The sequence below is a fragment of the Gobio gobio genome (genome assembly GCF_949357685.1).
Source record: "Gobio gobio genome assembly, chromosome: 25".
Lineage (NCBI taxonomy): Eukaryota > Metazoa > Chordata > Actinopteri > Cypriniformes > Gobionidae > Gobio > Gobio gobio.
Window position 1 is genome coordinate 7,049,451 of NC_137121.1, and position 18,991 is coordinate 7,068,441.

The 18,991-nt window shown below is 36.6% G+C and overlaps 2 protein-coding genes across 5 annotated transcripts in view; one reads left to right on the plus strand and one right to left on the minus strand.

Moving 5' to 3' along the window:
- The window catches only part of myrf (myelin regulatory factor), a 63,092-nt gene extending 54,234 nt beyond the window's left edge, over positions 1–8,858 (minus strand). Inside the window, exons 1-2 of one of the 4 annotated variants that reach the window (XM_079810236.1) lie at positions 8,628–8,842; positions 8,314–8,470 (exon numbers count right to left, since the gene is read on the minus strand). In XM_079810236.1, the coding sequence (XP_079666362.1) occupies positions 8,314–8,362 (49 nt within the window). In that variant the 5' untranslated portion in view covers positions 8,363–8,470; positions 8,628–8,842. Of the gene's footprint in view, positions 1–8,313 lie in introns of all 4 variants that reach the window. The other 3 variants (XM_079810234.1, XM_079810233.1, XM_079810235.1) reach the window with 3 other exon arrangements.
- A 5,126-nt stretch (positions 8,859–13,984) lies between these two features.
- On the plus strand, positions 13,985–17,712 carry LOC307121514 (transmembrane protein 80-like). Its single transcript, XM_079809124.1, has 6 exons — positions 13,985–14,023; positions 14,352–14,368; positions 14,884–14,977; positions 15,169–15,261; positions 15,344–15,545; positions 17,294–17,712. Exons 1-6 carry the CDS (start codon positions 14,005–14,007, stop codon positions 17,304–17,306), a joined length of 438 nt encoding a protein of 145 aa, XP_079665250.1. The 5' UTR covers positions 13,985–14,004; the 3' UTR covers positions 17,307–17,712.
- Positions 17,713–18,991: the final 1,279 nt, after the last annotated feature.

The following is an 18,991-nucleotide window of genomic DNA, read 5'->3' on the forward strand; positions in this document are numbered from 1 at the left end:
TTTAGGGAAATATCTGAAAAATATCCTCTCCACGCCTCTCAGAACCAAAGGTATAGAAGTTTCCCAGAATTCCTTTCAGCGCCTTTAATCGTCGAGCCATCCTAATAATGAAAACACAGAAGTTTATTTACTGTGAGAATGTCAATCCATTCCTCTCGAATGTATTCGCCTGCTTGAGACAAGTGAGCTGGGGCAGTTTATTACTAATATTGTTAAGTTGATACACTCTAAAAAAAAAGGTTCTATATGGCACCAAAAATGGTTCTTGGCTCGTAATCATAGGGGAACCTTTTTTAGTGCTATATAGCACCAATTTTGGTGCTTCAGCGTTCTTCAGTTCTTCTCCCCTATGATTACGAGCCAAGAACAATTTTTGGTGCCATATAGAACCTTTTTTTTTATAGAGTGTATTGTAGAAGAAACATCACTGAGGTATTTAACTATTTTAGTGATTAATCTTCTACGATATTTAATTGATTTAAGTACAATCAGACAGCTCAGGAAGAATGAAACTTGAATTATTTTGAAATGAAAAAACCCTAAATTGTATCTACTAGACATGGATGAGATTTAATGGAGAGCAAATGGAGAAAAACACACCAGTAATCTCACTTGTGACACACTGATTCTCACTGATTCATAACGCTTCGAAGTTTCATGATGCCTTGTTTTGAAATCGTCATCACTATGTAAGTCGTTATTTTGGGGTTTTTTGCGCACAAAAACTATTCTCGTTGATTCATAAAGTTATTGTAGAACCACTGTAGTGAGATGGACTTTGTAACGACGTCTTTAGTGCCTTTTAAGGGTCTTGAGAGTGAACCGTGCCATTGTGCCAATGGAGGCCTTTCTCAGCCATCAGATTTACACTAAAATATCTTCATTTCTGTTCCGAAGATGAACGGAGGTCTTACGGGTGTCGAACGACATGAGGGTAAGTAATTAATGACAGAATTTTCATTTTTGGGTGAACTAACCCTTTAAAGCATGACCGACTGTGTTGACATGAATACTCATCAAGACGGCCGTTTTGACATAACTGTGTGTGTATTTGACAGTTCGAGTGTGAAACAAGACACGAAAAAAGAACGGCTTGTGCGCACGTTTCGGTGTGTGTGTCAGACAGCGCGAGACTGCAAAGTTTTTTGCAAGTTATTGCGTTTAATAACTCTTTTTAACGTCAAGCAAGTCACATATTCATAGTCTCTGATATATGCGTCAACCTAAAACGTACTCTTTTCACAATGTTGAAATAGCCTATTAAAATCATTCAGATATTGCGTACCCTTGCGATATGCATATTGCGATATGTACATTTGCGATATTTCGATAATTTCTATATATTGCGCAGCCCTAGTCTGGGAACTCACCATTGTCAGGGCTCAATCCGAGGGGCGGGATAAACGGTTGTCTTTCAAATTCCCTCTGCTCGCAATAGGATAGCGCTACAACCAACCAGAGCAACGGAGAAGGTGAAGCGGAGCTAGTTGAGAGATTAAACCGTTGCCGTATCCGGTCGGCAAAACTCAGAACACATCTTCCTTTCTTAAGAATGACTTCAGAGCCGGAAAAAAAGTCCAAGTCTTCCAGAGTCGCGGCCAAAGCCGATTGGAAAGACCACTGTTCGTCAGCTTCTTTGTTTACGAGTATCACACGGAACAGCCGCAACTCTGCCGTCATTATGTTAAGCCCGCCCACCGACTCTATACACACGATGTGATTGGCCTGACCAGAGTTTGGTTTTTCCAGCTCGCAAGCCAACGGAGAGTTGCTAGACGCCCTGGCTGCAAATTACATCTGCTGTCGCTAGGGTGCGTCTAGATTTCTAGGCTAAAAGGCATAGGGATATGTTCACAACCTGATTGGTCAGCTTTTATTATGTATATTTCACAACGAAACTTACCGAACACCCAAAACAATGCAGTGTGCGGCTAAATGTGCTCGTTGTATGTGCGTAGCTACATATGATGGTATTTTGAGCAGCTGAGAACTCGTGAAGAGCTTATAAAGTGTGTAAAAGAGTCAATCCCTCCGTCACACACACACAAGTGAAGATCTTCTGCGAGGAGACGCGGTTCTGACGCCTGTACCGAACTGTGATGGGCAAGATCGCGACTATGACGAGAAAAAACTTGAGCTTACTGTCCTTTTTAGGGTCACATCTTGTGACATCATGTCCTGTTTTTGGATCGTTTACATGTCTTTGGTCTGTGTTGCGTTCATATTTCAGTCAAACCGCACCAGAGTTTGTTTAGACACATCAGGGGTTCACACTTATTCAAATGAACAGAGCAATCGCACCTGGGTTCGTTTTAATCCGACCAAACGTGCCAAGTGTGAACGCAACCAAAGTCTCAATCAAAAGTCTAAGATCTCAATATAAACATTTCTCACAGAATTCTTCCAAGACTAAAAGATCTGAGCTACCCTATCACTGTATGACAACTGAAGTGCGCCTATTTCTGTTTCTGATTGTTGGCGAAACATCCCAGACAAACTTGATATTTGAGCGAAACACAATTACACCGTTCGAGCTTTGATAGAGCGACCTCTGAGCAGAGGTGTCAAGTAACGAAGTACAAATACTTCGTTACCTTACTTAAGTAGAAATGTCGAGTATCTATACTTTACTGGAGTAATTATTTTTCAGCCTACTTTTTACTTCTACTCCTTACATTTTCAAGCAATTATCTGTACTTTCTACTCCTTACATTTTAAAAATAGCCTCGTTACTCCTATTCCATTTCGGCATTTTTTCATTCCGGCTTGTAAAAAAAAAAAAAAAACTATCCAGATAAATCGCGCCATCCGGACAGAGTGAATTTGATTGTGGTTGGATGAGAAGGATAAACACAAACCATTCCGACACCCTATTGGGTTGTAGGCGATCAATCACGCCTGCACCTGCACAAATCACACACCACGTGGCCAGATAGGGCGGGTTCTCGTCGACGAGCACGCACTTTCAGCCAATCAGCGATCAGCAGGCAGACGTGCTCAGCCTCATTCATGACTTTAGCCGGTTTTTAGCGCGATAACTTTAGCTGTATATTCCAGTGATCGCTATGCCAGTGGCACAAATACACAGTAAGTTGTATCTACAGTAAAGAGTGGGAGAGTGACTCAACTCTCAAACGTGAATTACACCTGTGACACGAAGACTCTTTAAATATAACCGCGACTCCTGTCCATCATCATATACACACTTTGGACATCTGCAACCCCGACAGATGCTGAAAGAGGTTTAAATCAACGATTAATCCGTGTTGACTGTGCTAAGTGCATGTGCCATGTACTTCACAAAAGACGTACTGTAGTTTTGTCAAAGCAAAGTGCAACACAAGGGTAAGCGCATTGTTGTTATTTATTTGTTGACGGATTATTGTACAGTATCAATGAATTACGCATTTTGACAGTGGTGTGTGCATTAACGTGTGAAATGCCTGTTAATTACATTGCTTTTTCCAATCTCTATATTGGGCACTTTTTGCACGTAAATTGGCTTCTTACTGTTGACATTGAAAATCTTGTGTTTTTCTAAGGGATTGCTGTTTTGACAGTTTCTACCTGGACATATAGTCATATTTGAACCGTTTTACTGGGATTTTTTTTTTTTTTAATCATCAATGTTATGCTTTAAGGAGATAAAATGGTAACTTACTTATCAACATTGATTGGTGTGGCAATACAATAATATCACATTATTTTGGCAGTTAAAGTTTTGGTTTTTTTTCTTGGAGTGACTAGTTGCCTATAAGTAGCTATTGTAAGAGGTGCAAAATTGTTATCAATAACCAGGCATGTTATCAATAACCATTTTTTTTAAATATAAATGTACATTTGGTGAGGTTTTTGGGCTGGAAATTGTTGACCCAATCTGGCCACACTGATCACACATTCAAAAAATGGTTATTGATAACATGTCTCTGAATTTTGACTTTTTGCACCTTTACAATATTTATAGGCAACTAGTCATCAAATCTTCCACTCCATGAAACACGTTAATGCTCAGTAGTACACAATATGGTTCTTTAATGTATTTGCATTGTCCTAAAATGCGTTCATTTTCAATGGGAATATATGCGGCTGAAACGCGTAGTCAAGTGCATCTAAAAATGTTCAAAATTAACTTTTTAATATAACATTATAGTCATTATGGCCTTTAGAAAAAATTTTTTTTGAGGAGGTGGGGTATGCACTGTGGCGCGGCCTAATCTTTTGTCCTTAAAGGGATACTTCACCCAAAAATGAAAATTCTGTCATCATTTACTCACCCTCAAGTTGTTCCAAACCTGTATGAGTTTTTGTTCTGAAGATATTTTGAAGAATGTTTGTAACCAAGCAGATAGAGCAACCATTGACTGCCATAGTAGGGGGAAATACTATGGCAGTCAATGGTTGCATATAATCTGCTTGGTTACAAAAATTCTTCAATCTTCAGAACAAAGAAACTCATACAGGTTTGGAACAATTTGAGTAAATCATGACAGAATTTTCATTTTTGGGTGAGCTACCCCTTTAATGGCCTTTTTTCCCCTAACATTACTTTTACTTTTATACTTTAAGTAGTTTTGAAACCAGTTACTTTTACACTTTTACTTGAGTAAAAAGCTTGAGTTGATACTTCAACTTCTACAGAAGTCTTTTTAAACCCCAGTATCTATACTTCTACCTGAGTAATGAATGCGAATACTTTTGACACCTCTGCCTCTGAGCAATACAATTTTCCTCTTGGACAGCTGAGGGTCAAGTCAGACAAACAGCTCAATCTGCCTCTTCTTTTGTGCTTTGTGTTGCTGTACTCCACAATGGATGTTCATTTAAGACACACACACCCCCCTCTCTGCTTGACTAAACACACAACACACACACACACACACACACACACAAACAGAGCAAAAACACTGAGCATTCATTGGGAATCGTGGATGTGGAGAACAATCAAAAACAGCAATTCAATCGCACAGTCAAATAATAGAAAACGTCAACAATCTGAATATATTTACAAAAAATATGTGTGTATCCACTCCACTCCACAATTCACGTCGCATACTAATACTATCATATCCCTATTTCTGAGCACTTTTAGTGTGTCTCAAGGCTGTCAGAACCGGGACCAGAGGTGCACCGTCTGCCTCACTCCCCAAATGAAGAATGTAAACATGTGAAATTCTCGTTAAAGAGCAATTCTTGACGGCCATGAACCCCAGAGCCCAAAGAAGTCAACAGTGTTTACAGTGAAACACTGACATATATACAAACCGTTACACCTGCTCTGAGAACTCGCACTCACGCCTATTGATGTGCCACAAATTATGGTTGGAAAATCCCTCCAAAATAAATAGTTCGGCTTAGAACCCGCCATAAAAAACGACGGCTTTTATCTGTCGAGAATGACAGAGAAGCGAATATGACCACTCGGAGGGGACAATGAAGTTAAAAGCTTTCTGAAGGAGAAAAAGATAACGATAAGAAGAAGGAAATAAATCAACACTTTGCGGTGAAGAATCACTCAAAAACATATCCAGGTCACGTTTCACCCTATAATGAAAAGACATCACATGAGAGATTGTAAATGAAATCTTCGTTTTAGGACCATCACAGATTTTACATTGTTTTCATGATTTTCTCCCCAAATAGTCATGTAACACTGACATTTAAAAACTGCATATTAAATTATTAAATCATTAATAATTACATTTAAATACTGTCATTTAAAAACAATAATAATAATAATAATAAATACTAAAACATTTTTTTTTTAATTCAGACAAAAACTACATGATACAGCCTATATATTTGACTATTAAAATGTCTTACATTTTATTAATTAAGAGGGTTTTTTTCATTAATAATAACAACAATAAAAAATAATGTAATAAAAATGTTTGTTTTTTAAATTCAGACAAATACTACATGATTTATATATATATATATATATATATATATATATATATATATATATATATATATATATATATATATATATATATATATATATATATATATTATAAAGTATGAGTTTTTTTGCATTATCATTTTGAAAATTGTGTGTAAAATGTATTAAAATGTCATGAAAACAATGCAAAGAAATCTTTATTTTAGGACCATGACATATTTTTTAATTTATGTCATGTTATTTCATGTCATTTATATATTGTTTCATAATTTCATAATTTTTATATATATATTCTCATTATTCTAAAAATGAATAAAAATACAAAAATACCGTAATAAAATGTTTTGTATAATTCAGACAAATATGATGTAGGATATATATTTTATTATTAAAATAATATAAAATTCTTACATTATATTAATTATGAGGGGTTTTTTGCATTATCGGTTTGAAAATTGTGGGTAAAATGTATTAAACTGTTATGAAAACAATGCAAAAAAAAATCTTAATTTTAGGACCATCACAGATTTTACATTGTTTTCATGATTTTCTCCCCAAATTGTCATGTAATAGTGACATTTAAAAACTGTATTTTAAATTATTAAATCATTAATAATTACATTTAAAAACTGTAATTTAAAAACAACAAAAATACTGTAATACATTTTTTTTAACTCATGATTTATATATTTTACTTTTTAAATTATATATATATATATATATATATATATATATATATATATATATATATATATATATATATATATATATATATATATATATATATAATTTTTTGAAAATTGTGTGTAAAATGTAAACTGTCATGAAAACAATGCAAAAAACTGCATTGTTTTTAAAAACTACAAAATTATTAAATAATTCATAATTACATTTAAATACTGCAATTTAAAAACAAAAAAACTGTATTAAAAATGTTTATTTTTTAAATTCAGACAAATACTACATGATTTATACATAAAATATAATATATAAATATAATATAAAATAATACAAATATATATAATATAAAGAAATAATAATAAAAAGTATATATATATATAATAATTATATAAAATAATATATATTTTCATTTATACATATATATTCTCATTATTCTAATGTTGATTCTCATTACTGTAGTTAAAAGATATAATACAAAAAATACTGTAACTAAAATGTTTTGTATAATTCAGACAAATACTACATGATGCTATATTTTACTATTAAATAATATTTAAAATTTCATACATTATATTAATTATGAGAGTTTATTTTGCATTATCGTTTTGGAAATTGTGGTTAAAATGTATTAAACTGTCATGAAAACGATGCAAAAATCTTAATTTTCTTAAAGCAAAACATAACTTCTTATTTTAATTCTTATTTTGACCGATGGCACGCCATGGAGAAGCCAGAGGACATCACATCTGATTCATTCTTTCGTTTTCGTCTTACTTTCTTGCCCAACAGCCCTAACTATCTATTCATGAATCCATCTCTCTCTCTCTCTTTCGTTCTCTTATTCTCGTTGTCTCTGCCTTAACCATTACAAACACACCATTTATCACATTCCTCTGTCCGTCCCAGTGTTTCTCCTCAAACCCCTCCTCTCTCCTCTGGATTCCATCCTTCGCTCCCTGCATCCGTACATCATCTCTCTCTCTCTCTCCGATCCTCTCCACCTTTCTGCCCTTCCCAAACATTCCTCCCTGGGATGGCTCACCAGTGCCTTTTTGCGTCTCTTGACACATTTAATCCTCCTAAATCACACGCCAATAATGTTTGAAACATGACAAAAACGTTATCAGTGAAATATGGCTAACGATATGTCATTGTGAAATAAATCAGCAACAATCATCATCACTAGATAAAAAAAAAAACATTTCCAGAATCACTTCAGGTGCATCACAAGCAAAAATAAGTAACATAAAAGTATGGTTTGTTGGACATATACAAAACTGTAAAGAAGTATTGGTGGTTTAACTTTAAAAAGTAAGTTACCTGCTTGCATTAAAAAAAAACAAAAAAAAACATGAGTTAATACAATGAAGGAGATTGGTTTAATAAATAGAAACTCAAAATATTATGTTATCTGAACCACATTACTTATCAAAGTTGATATTATAATTTTTTTTACACTGATACCATGTTTTTTATATATATTATTGCTTGTTCTGACCCTTAAAATGACTTTCATTGGTGTAATTTTGACCCAGACATATATTAAATCAGATTTTAAGTAAGTTAGCCTATATATAGGTTACCTGGGAGTGGAAAAAACCTGAATATGGTAACGTAATGGTGTAAATACGAGTATCCCCATCTGATCCATCACTGTATTAGGGATGAAATGGAGATCTGACAAGCAACATCATGTTGAACTGTCACATCAACAGGTCAATGAACTGTCTTACCTTCGAAGAATCTCTGTAAGGCCTCGGTTTCATCAATCACTGCATCCATTCTAGCGGCTCCCGCTTATAAACTCCATGAACATGAACGGACGGATCCTCCGGCGCGCGGGAGCGGCGGGAGTCGCGTGCGCGTCAAACTCTCATCATCCCTGTTCAACTTGACGCACAATTATTTTTATATACCAACAAGCTTCGGAATGTCCTCGAGACGAATTCAATATCAATATCTCCTCTGGATAATTAATTAATATAATTTAAAAACAGTTTCAGTTCGTAAATAAAAAAAATCCTTTTTTTTTCTGAGGAGATTTTACCTTTGAATGTCAGGTGGAGGCATATTCCAGTTTGTCCCCTCCGATGATATCATTTATTTGTCACTGCGACACGTCGTTACTGATTTATGTAGTAAAAATGGTCATCTGAAGTTTGAAAGTATTTTTATTCGATAAAAATTATCCCGTGAGCGGGTTTTGCGCGCACCGACCTGCGCTCGAGCCCCTTTCAGTCAGACGCGCTCAACGTCCTTCTCTGCGCGCTCCCGATCTACTCGCGCTGTGCGCGCGCGCTCTCACTGGGAAAGACAAATGTCCCTAAAAATATAGTTGGAAAAAGGATTTCCATTGCAGGTTGGCTGTTTTAATTTATTACGCATGAAAGTGACTTTTCAGGCCAACTACAGAGACTCTGCAATTGATTTAAGTAATACAAAAATATAAACAAAGACAGTTAGCTAACTAAACAGACACATAAACAAACATAGCGAAGTTTACAATATGTAAATGAGTGGTTTTAGGTAGTTATATTGTATTTTACAGTTATTTATCATTTACACTGTAGGCTACTAAAAAGTAGGCTTCTTTCAAGTATACCATGGTATATTAATTTTTTTTAAGTGTATGGTAATCATTTAATATCATGGTAGCCATATATCAAACAAGCATATACCATCAACACTAGAGCTATATTTTTACATATTTTGTTACTTTTTATGAACTTCACAAAACAAAAACATGGCAATATTATGATTTTGAACAGTATAATGATAATATCATGGCACATAAATATGGTGATCATATATTTATCTTCTCACACAGGCCTAGTTTTTCATGTTTTAATCTTAAAAATATTGTAGCATTGTGTTGGTTGAGGGATTGTGAATGAATGAGGTGTAACGCCATCATTTATCACTGCATGAGCTGAGTGATCTGTTTCTCTCCTCTCTTTATCCGCGACCTCTTTACAAACAATGACCCTGTGTCCATCCCACCCCCCTCCCAATCAAATGCAGTTTTGTTGTTTTTACTCACAGCTGGAGCATCTTTCTCTCTCTCTCTTTCTCTCGCCCTCCTTTTTCCTCTGTTTGACCTGAACAACACGCCCGTTCTTCCCACGGCACACTGCGTGGATTGTTTGGGAGGACGCAGGCGAGAAAAAGAGAGCTTGAGGCTGCAGAGACAAAGAAACATCTGGCTGTGTTAATGCACTTCGTCTAAATGTGAGCGTGGCTGTATATGTGTGGCCGCACACATGTGACCCTGTCCTGATAGTCCACCACAATGAATGTGTGTGTGTGTGTGTGTGTGTGTGTTTACATGGGCGTGTGTGCATGTGAAGTTACAGCATGTCTTACTCCGGCTGTATACTGCTATTGTTGATTAGGAGTCATTGAGACCATGTCATTCAGTAATCTATAACCAAATGATGACTGTCAGACACTGTGGTTTGAGATTTAGGCCCTGACTGTGCTGCTAAAATAAGTTAGTATCAAAATAAAACCCCTTCGGCTACCACCCCAAACCCGCCAAAAACTAATTTGGATCATATTTCACACAAAAATGGGGTGGTAATAAATTTTACCCCCTCTCTCTCTCTCTCTCTCTCTCTCTCTCTCTCTCTCTCTCTCTCTCTCTCTCTCTCTCTCTCTCTCTCTCTCTCTCTCTCTCTCTCTCTCTCTCTCTCTCTCTCTCTCTCTCTTTCAGCAGGTGTGTTTTTTCACCACACACCGACTAATGTCTTATCATACATTCCAGTAAATTACGAAATGTGTGTATTTTGTATTTGTGTGTTTGTGCTCACATTAATGCGCATGTGAATTTGAATTTGTGTGTGGTTACTGTCTGCAGATGTTTTAAGATAAAAATGTAAGATCTAAAAATTATTACCTTTACAAGACAACAATGTACTAAAAACAGCAAAGTTTTTTCTTTGCGTTTTTTGCATAGCCTACAGATGACCATAAAAGTGCCATATTCTGCTGCTAGGCCAGTAGGTGCTTCACTTTGTAAAGAAAAGGCCAAAGTGTATACGTCACTTTTTACGCGTACGCGAGGGTCAGCGTATAGTGTGCGTGACTCGAATTTCGTCATCAGAAGGGTACACAGAAAAAAAAGGTGTTGAATTTACATGATTTAATCATGTTCATCGGTTCCACATGAATCAATTAGCAAACATAATTGGTTCACATAATTTCAACATCATGGAATTAAGTAATTTTTAAGTAAATTAATTGAGTAGTCTCACAATTTTGATATGGCTTCCTAACAACAGTGGTGTGCATAGGGGGGCTTGAAACCCTGCCTCTTTAATCAAATCACAAGCTTATTTTATTTTTGTATATTTTTGTTGTCACTTGAATGATTTATAGCACTGCACTAACTAGTTCATTCTATTAGCCAGCAATAGCACTTAATGAACATGCCAAGTGCTAAGTAGAAGGATCTTTGATGACATGTAATAAGTCCAACATAATTAAACATTAAACGCTATTAAACTATTTAAAATATCCCCCTTTTCTTGGTTTGCCCAAAAACACATATAATTACACTTAATTTCAACAATTTTACAAAGCATGCTGGGAACTGTAGTTTCAGCAAAAATCATTTTAGAGTACTTAATTGGTTCACATTCACCCCAAATTATTTAATCTAGTATATTGCACATTTTAGAGAATTACATGAATCGAAAAGCAAAGAAATCATGTTTAGAAGAGAAACACAATTTTACAATTAATAAGATTTAGTAAATCAGTCAATATGTGCTTTCCTGTTTTTTTGGTGTATGAGTAGGCTACTGAACGTGTACCAACGGATTTTTGTAAGCGCAGGTTGTACATGTGCATTTAATTTTAGCAGTATTTACATGGGTTTTAACCAAGTCACAACCTCCCGCAGTTTCTCTTGAAGCCAATATGGAAGTGACTTAAACTGCAATTCATCTAGAGACAGACTCCAGAAGGAGCAGAATCTCATTGAGCTCATGTTAAAATGCCCAACTTTACAGCAGAAGAACACATGTTTACAGCCTGGGACAAATTGTGGTTTTGGTCTATATAAATATAAAGCCTTAAAGTTCTGCATAATTAAGGGCGTGGCCACTTTGAGTGACAGGTGGATTGCCGTTTGTCTGCTGTCTGCTAGTCATCGCGTCACCTCAGCTCCGCCCACGTCCCGCCTCTTTGCCCATTTTCTGTTATCGAGTGACGCGCGATGACGCGCTGCCAAGATGGCGACAGCCAGCTCGACCCTACTTTACACTTCAAAACTGCTCTTCAGAATCCTACGGGTGACGTCCATATTTTTTACAGTCTATGGTTTAAACTCGTTGCGAGAGATTGCTCAAAACTGCGCATGCGTCGAACGCCTGTGTACACGTACAAGTCAAAAGAACTATACTTTGCAAGGCATTCACCTGTGCGTTCGAAGTATACTTTCGGCTAAACACTGCGCACCTATAGACTGAACATGTAGTACGTATTTTATACTTGCCATTTTTACAAATTCACGTTTTGTAGTTTACATGGAGAAGTTAACGATAAAAACTTGCACTTCGAAACCTGTTGTGAAAAGTTTGCATTTTCGGGACCCCCAAACGCAGTTGTAAATAAACGATTAAAACGTATAAAAAGTTTTCTGTTTTTAGTTGAAAACAGTGTTGTGTAAATGGCCCCTAAGATAAAACCCTTAATAGTAAATGTTTCCACATACGGTATAAACTTCAGTTTCATGTGTCAAGCAGTGCAAATCTTTGAATTAATTTATGAAAGCATTTTAATGCCTTGTCAGCGTCCCGCTTGCTTTCTCTTTTTTATTTATTTTTTTGCCTATCACATATTTTAGTAATCATCATGAATTAGGTATCATTCGAAAGCTTAAACACTCAAAATTCATCCTGTGAAACCTGTTTTGAAATTAGACATTGCTTTACCACGGAAAGGGTACTTTAAAACCTTTTAGCTGGCTCCTCCCCCTAGTGGGCGGTGTCATGTTTCATATTACCAAAAAATATTTTGTGTTCAAAACCTTTTAAAATCTTGACAAAACACAGGTCGAAGACTTAAGGTTTTATATTTGCCTACTGTTTTGAAGTGATATTGTGACAGAAATGTTTTCATTTGTTACAGGAGAATGCATAAATTGTGTGTGGGTGTCACCCGGTGGCTATTTTTGGTATTATGCCTAAACAAAATCTCATAGGAACTCATATTTTTGTGATATCAACTTCAAATATAGAACACAACTTGGTTAGATATATGGCTTTGATTTTATAGTAATTTTAGAGTAAAAATTACTTAGTAAAATATACATTTTGTATAAAATAAAAATGTTTACAGTACCTGCTTTACAGTAAACAAACTTCTATAACTCTTTTACGCTTTCACTTCAGCTAAGTGTTTATGAGACCAACCTTATGTCTGTATTCCACAGCCTTCATTTATTACAACCATTTAAGTTTGGCTGATGCATTTTCTCGTGTATGCTTAAACAGTTGTGAGGGGTTTGAAAATCAAAACCCAATTACAGGATAATTTGATTGATTAAAAACTGAGTCTGTCTTATGAAATAATTCAAATGTCTTTACAAAATTATTAGTTAACTGTTAAGACTTTGATTTCGTGTTCTTTATGTTTATGTTTTAAATACATTGGTAGTATTTTGTAGTGTGTGTGTGTGTGTGTGTGTGTGTGTGTGTGTGTGTGTGTGTGTGTGTGTGTGTGTGTGTGTGTGTGTGTGTGTGTGTGTGTGTGTGTGTGTGTGTGTGTGTGTGTGTGTGTGTGTGTGTGTGTGTGTGTGTGTTTGTGTGTGTGTGGGCATGTTTTTGTGAAATATCAGGACACAAATGTGTATAATGACATGGGTATGACATAGGTATTACAAAAAGAGGGTGAAATATGAGGACGTTCCCCATGTCCTCACTTTTCAAAATGCTTATAAATCATACAGAACAAGTTTTTTTTCACAGAAAGTGAACTGCACAGTCTCCTGTGAGGGTTAGGTTTAGGGGCAGGGGCAGTGTAAGGGGATAGAAAATACGGTTTGTACGGTATAAAAACCATTACGCCTATGGAATGTCCTCACATTTCACAAAAACAAACACATGTGTGTGTGTGTGTGTGTGTGTGTGTGTGTGTGTGTGTGTGTGTGTGTGTGTGTGTGTGTGTGTGTGTGTGTGTGTGTGTGTGTGTGTGTGTGTGTGTGTGTGTGTGTGTGTGTGTGTGTGTGTGTGTGTGTGTGTGTGTGTGTGTGTGTGTGTGTGTGTGTGTGTGTGTGTGTGTGTGTGTGTGTGTGTGTGTGTGTGTGTGTGTGTGTGTGTGTGTGTGTTTGGTTTATATTTGGATGTTTTGCGTTGATGTCACTCCGGTTCACTAGGAGGCGCAAAAGTCTAAACCCTGGCGAACCGGAGGAGAGAATCAAGATGGCGCTTGGACGTGCAGGTAAACAGCTCCGTTGCCATAGAGACTGATTTTACCAGTGAAAATAAACGCAATTTTCCTCATATTACAGTTAAAACTGTATGTTCTTGTAATATTTTTTAGTGGTTTAAAACATTTTACCGTTTTATGTGGTTTAAATGCGTTAAATGCCTGTCGGTTGCTGTGCTGTATGGCAAAGCGTAACGTGTTTTAATATGAAACTCTGAAAGTGCCAGAAATGATTACTATTTCATGCGTTTCATTTAATATGTCCGAAGTGAGCATATTTGGATTCTCTTGGGTTGTTTTATTTAGTAGGAAAAATGTAATTCTGTGTTTTTCCCTTTAGGCAAAAACAACAATGTTGTATCCTTTCTGAATATCGACGGACTAACAGTCCCTGAACAGAAATGAATGGATGGATGGACAAATGAGAGGGAAGATATAAATAATAAAAAGAACAAAGCGTTATTGAACTTAAAAATAGCCATATTGGACTATCTATCTATCTATCTATCTATCTATCTATCTATCTATCTATCTATCTATCTATCTATCTATCTATCTATCTATCTATCTATCTGTCTGTCTGTCTGTCTGTCTGTCTGTCTGTCTGTCTGTCTGTCTATCTATCTATCTATCTATCTATCTATCTATCTATCTAACTATCTGTTATGCTATATGTTGTTTGAACTACTTTTCATTTCAATTAATATTAATTCTACTTCCTTACATTAAAATCCTGAATCCTGTTTGCTAACCCAATTCAAATTCAAAATAATTAATTAATAAATACGTATAACATTGTAGCCTAATATTCATATACTCATAAGGTATTCATAAGAATACTTTTACATGTTTTAAGCCTTAATCGACACCAGCTGTCATCTGTGCTGCTCCAGATCCTGCTGTATCTCTCGGCAGCTTTCAGTGTGTTTTACCTCCTGTCCACCCTCTCCATGATCATCTACAAGAGTGAGTACTACTTATTAATGTCCTTAAAAAATGTTTTTTGAGGGGAATTGCTCATGTATGGATTTGAACTAATCATAAGTATTACATTGTATAACTCGTCCTGCACTGTTTGTGCTATCATTTGTCTTGTTAAGGAGAGGTGTACAAAATTCAGAGATGAAAATGCATGTAAATCTTATGCTTTTTGACAGCTCATGTGTTGAGTTACCCTGTTGGCCGACTCGCTCTAGACGTGTGTCTGCTGTTTCTCATGGCCGGTCTGGAGATCCTGAGGGTGCACTGGGGTGAGAACCTATTTTTGTTTATTAAAAAAAACATTGTTAAGTAAAGCATTTGCATTGGCTCACGTCAGTCTCTCTTCTTCAGGGGTCAGGGGTAACCTTCAGGAGAGCGAGGGCTACACGGGTTCGAATCTGATCTCCACAGGGGCTTCAGGGCTGCTGGCGCTCTATTTTGTCCTTTGGCAGTCGTACGTCCTGCGAGCTGATGTCATCATTGGTGCCATTTTGCTCTGCTTGTACGGCCTAACGGGAATTGTGGGACTCGGGACGTTGGCACGCTTCACCAGGTCAGAGTTCACATCCTTGTAGTTTTGGACCCCTGGGTTCTGTTCCAAATTCTAGTGAGCTCCCTTGCTTGGGCCTTGTCCACACTAATATGCTTTCCTTTGAAAATTGATCATAATTATGATTTCCATTTCAATACATTTTGGCACATAAATTATATAAAACTATTACACAAGATTAAATGTGAAATAATTTTTACCTTCCTGTAGTAGAGGATAATGTGATTATCACAGGTGAACACACCTTTTAGGCGTCCACACTTGGCATGTTTGGTTGGATTAAAACGAACCCTGGTGTGATTGCTCTGTTAGTGCGGTTCATTTGAATAAGTGTGCCATCTGAGCCCTGGAGCGCACCAAACAAGCGGACCGAGACCGATGAAAAGATGGGTCTCGATCCACTTCCAAACGAACTCTGGTGCAGTTCAACTGAAATATGAACGCAACACTTAACAAACCAAAAACAGGACATGATGTCACAAGATGCGACCCTAATAAGGGCAGAAAGCTCAAGCACGCCTGTTTTTTCTTGTCATAGTCGCGATGTTGCCCATCACAGTTCAGTACAGGCGTCAGAACCGCGTCTCCTCGCAGCAGATCTTCTCTAGTGTGTGTGGAGGGATTCCTGACGCTGTTTTGACTCCTTTACACACTTTATAAGCTCTTCACGAGTTAATCGGCTGGTCAAAATACCATCATATGTAGCTACGCACATACAACGAGCACATTTAGCCGCACACAGCATTGTTCTGGGTGATCGGTAAGTTCTGTTGTGAAATATACGTAATAAAAGCTGACCAATCAGGTTGTGAACAGATGTCTTTAGGTTCGGTGTTAAAATGCCAATGTGAACGCCAAGCGGACCAGGACCAGTTTTTTTTCTGTCCGGACCAAACAAACCAAACGAACCGAACTACTAGTGTGAACACACCCAAGTCTCTTGTTTTTTATGTAATGAGCACTGCGTATATATGAATTGTTGTGTATGTCTTTCTTAGAGCATTTTTTCCGTTCTACCTTTTGTAGGCAGCTTGCTAGGTTTTAGAACAGAGCCTGTAAGTTGTACAATATATGTGCGTGCGTGTGTGTGCGTGTGTGTGTGTGTGTGTGTGTGTGTGTGTTTATGTCCATTGCTTGGCTCTCAGACTAACCCAGACTGTAACATCATTATCAGAACAAAAGAATCGTAAAATGAGCGTGGGGACAAAGCAAAGTAAATCCGTCGCCCCACGCCGAGCTGCAGTTACAGTGAACGGCCTCCTGAATGAACCACACTTTAATAATTCAAACTAAGAGACTGGCCTTCAGAAAATGAGCTGAGTTTCATTCACGAGAAAAACACGGGCAACAAAAGAGACGGACAACATTAGTAACATTAGGCTCTTAAAAGTCAGACAGCGTAATCTCACGCTTACCCTGTAGAGTTTCTTAAAGTCTGCGCGCAAAAGTCAGATGTCTCAATATGTACTTAAAACGTCTCGTGAAATTCTTCCAAAACTAAATATGTGCTTCTATCCACACTCATTAATAGCTCTATACTTTTAATGTGTAAACAAGTAATTTGGCTTTATTTATCCTTGTTTTATTTGAGAAATATCTGAGTCACAGTTTGAGACTGAGGTGAAACATAACCATTATGTCTTGTGTTTGCTTTAGCCTGGTTTCTCATGAGATGTTTGCACACTATTAAGTGTGCTCTATAGTGAGTAAGTGTCTGTGGTGTTGATTGTGTGTCTTGTTTTCTTTTCTAGTGTTTACTCCTGACTCAACATCTCTGTGACTACAGCTGACAGGCGGCCGCAGATCTTTATTGCTGTGCAAACGACTACTGTTTCCTGACTGTAAATACAATCTGTCATTTATAGTATTTTCATTAAAATACTTGACAACTGATGTTATTTTAAAACAATACCCTGATTGTACCCAGCTTTGTAGGACACTTACCTGTCATTTAAAAACAGAAGTGTGAAAAATATTATTTATTTTCATTTTAAAGTAGACAAAGTTTGCAAGTGCACTTTTAATGTGTAAGATCCTTGTTTCTTTTTACTAAATAGCACTTTTATGAACTCATTTTTACTAATTTGTTCAGATATTAACAATGCATTACTTTTGTCTTTTGCATTGTTTGTTTGTTTCAAAGGCAAAAGAAAATGAAGACCTTATTCAAACATAAACTTGTCTTATGCTTTATTTATGGTGTCCGATTGTGTGACAAACAGAAAATAAATAAGTTACTATAATACATAGAACACTGAGAGAAATGTTTAGTAAAAAATTGAGTATTATAAATGTTACATTTTATTTAAAAAAAACTCATTTAAAACTATATTTTACATCATTTAGAGAAATGCTGTATTTTTTTATTTAAAGCTACACTGTGTGATATTTTCCCCCATCTAGCGGTTAAAAGGTATATGACCATCCAGTGAATATTAGTTTCTGTTCCTCTCAATTCCGATTTCATTTTAACTCCTACGGTGGCCGATTTAGTCCAAGATTAACATGGCTTCCAGTTCGACCTCGTCCACATTCGACACGGTGCCATCGAGTGTTAAAACACGAAAGGCGAAGCTTGAATTTACGGGTATGTCCCTCTTTGGCTAATGTACTTTCAAGATTTAGGGGCAACATGGCGACCCGCATTCGAACCCCTCACCCGTATGTATTTTCAATGGCATATTATAAACTTACGAGAATACTTTATTACTTGAAAGAAGTAAATATACATTAATGAGCACATATATTTTTGAAAGAACTAAGTGTTTTTAGCTAAGAATAAACAAAAAAAGTTACACAGTGTAGCTTTAAATCGAAACCAAATCAATAATATTGTATATCTTTGTCTTAAAGATTTAACATTATAAATAGACTTAAATGAATATAACGTGTTATTTGATATCATGTTCTCTCCATTACTCGATGATCCGTGAGCGAGCAGCATCTGGTGGTTCATCACAATGAAGTAAAAAATTCAAAGGGCACTTCCTGTAAATCATTTCTATTTAAACACACTTACTGTTTCTCGCTTTTACTTACCTGTCTTTTTACATTCCTGCAAGGTGCTTTGGGTTAAAGAGTCTCCAAAATACTCAAATGTAAACATTCATTTTAGATTTTTATTTATTTCAGATGTTGTTTTTACTGGCTGGATGGACTAGCCTGGCTCCGCCCTCCTCCTACGTACTTCCGCTCAATTTTCATTTTCCTTCAGTACTTCGTCTGGGACTGCTGTATATGCTTAGGTTTTCTCCCGAACAATTTTTTACCGGTCCAATCAGCGAACAGAGGGAGTGGCTGAGAGCGATGACGCTGATGTTGTGCGCTAGTTTGAGTTGTAGTTCAGTAATGGCGGCGGTGAAAGATGCGAGTGTGTGGCACCGCTGACGAATGTCCAGAAGTTAAAGCCGGAGTGTGGCGAGGTGGACGAGCGAGCGAGATCGGTGTGT

What these genes read in the sequence shown, in the direction of transcription:
- LOC307121514 (XM_079809124.1), top strand. An exon ending in CTCCATGATCATCTACAAGA is followed by an intron (nt 14,978 to 15,168) that starts GTGAGTACTACT and finishes GCTTTTTGACAG; the next exon opens with CTCATGTGTTGAGTTACCCT. An exon ending in GATCCTGAGGGTGCACTGGG is followed by an intron (nt 15,262 to 15,343) that starts GTGAGAACCTAT and finishes TCTCTTCTTCAG; the next exon opens with GGGTCAGGGGTAACCTTCAG.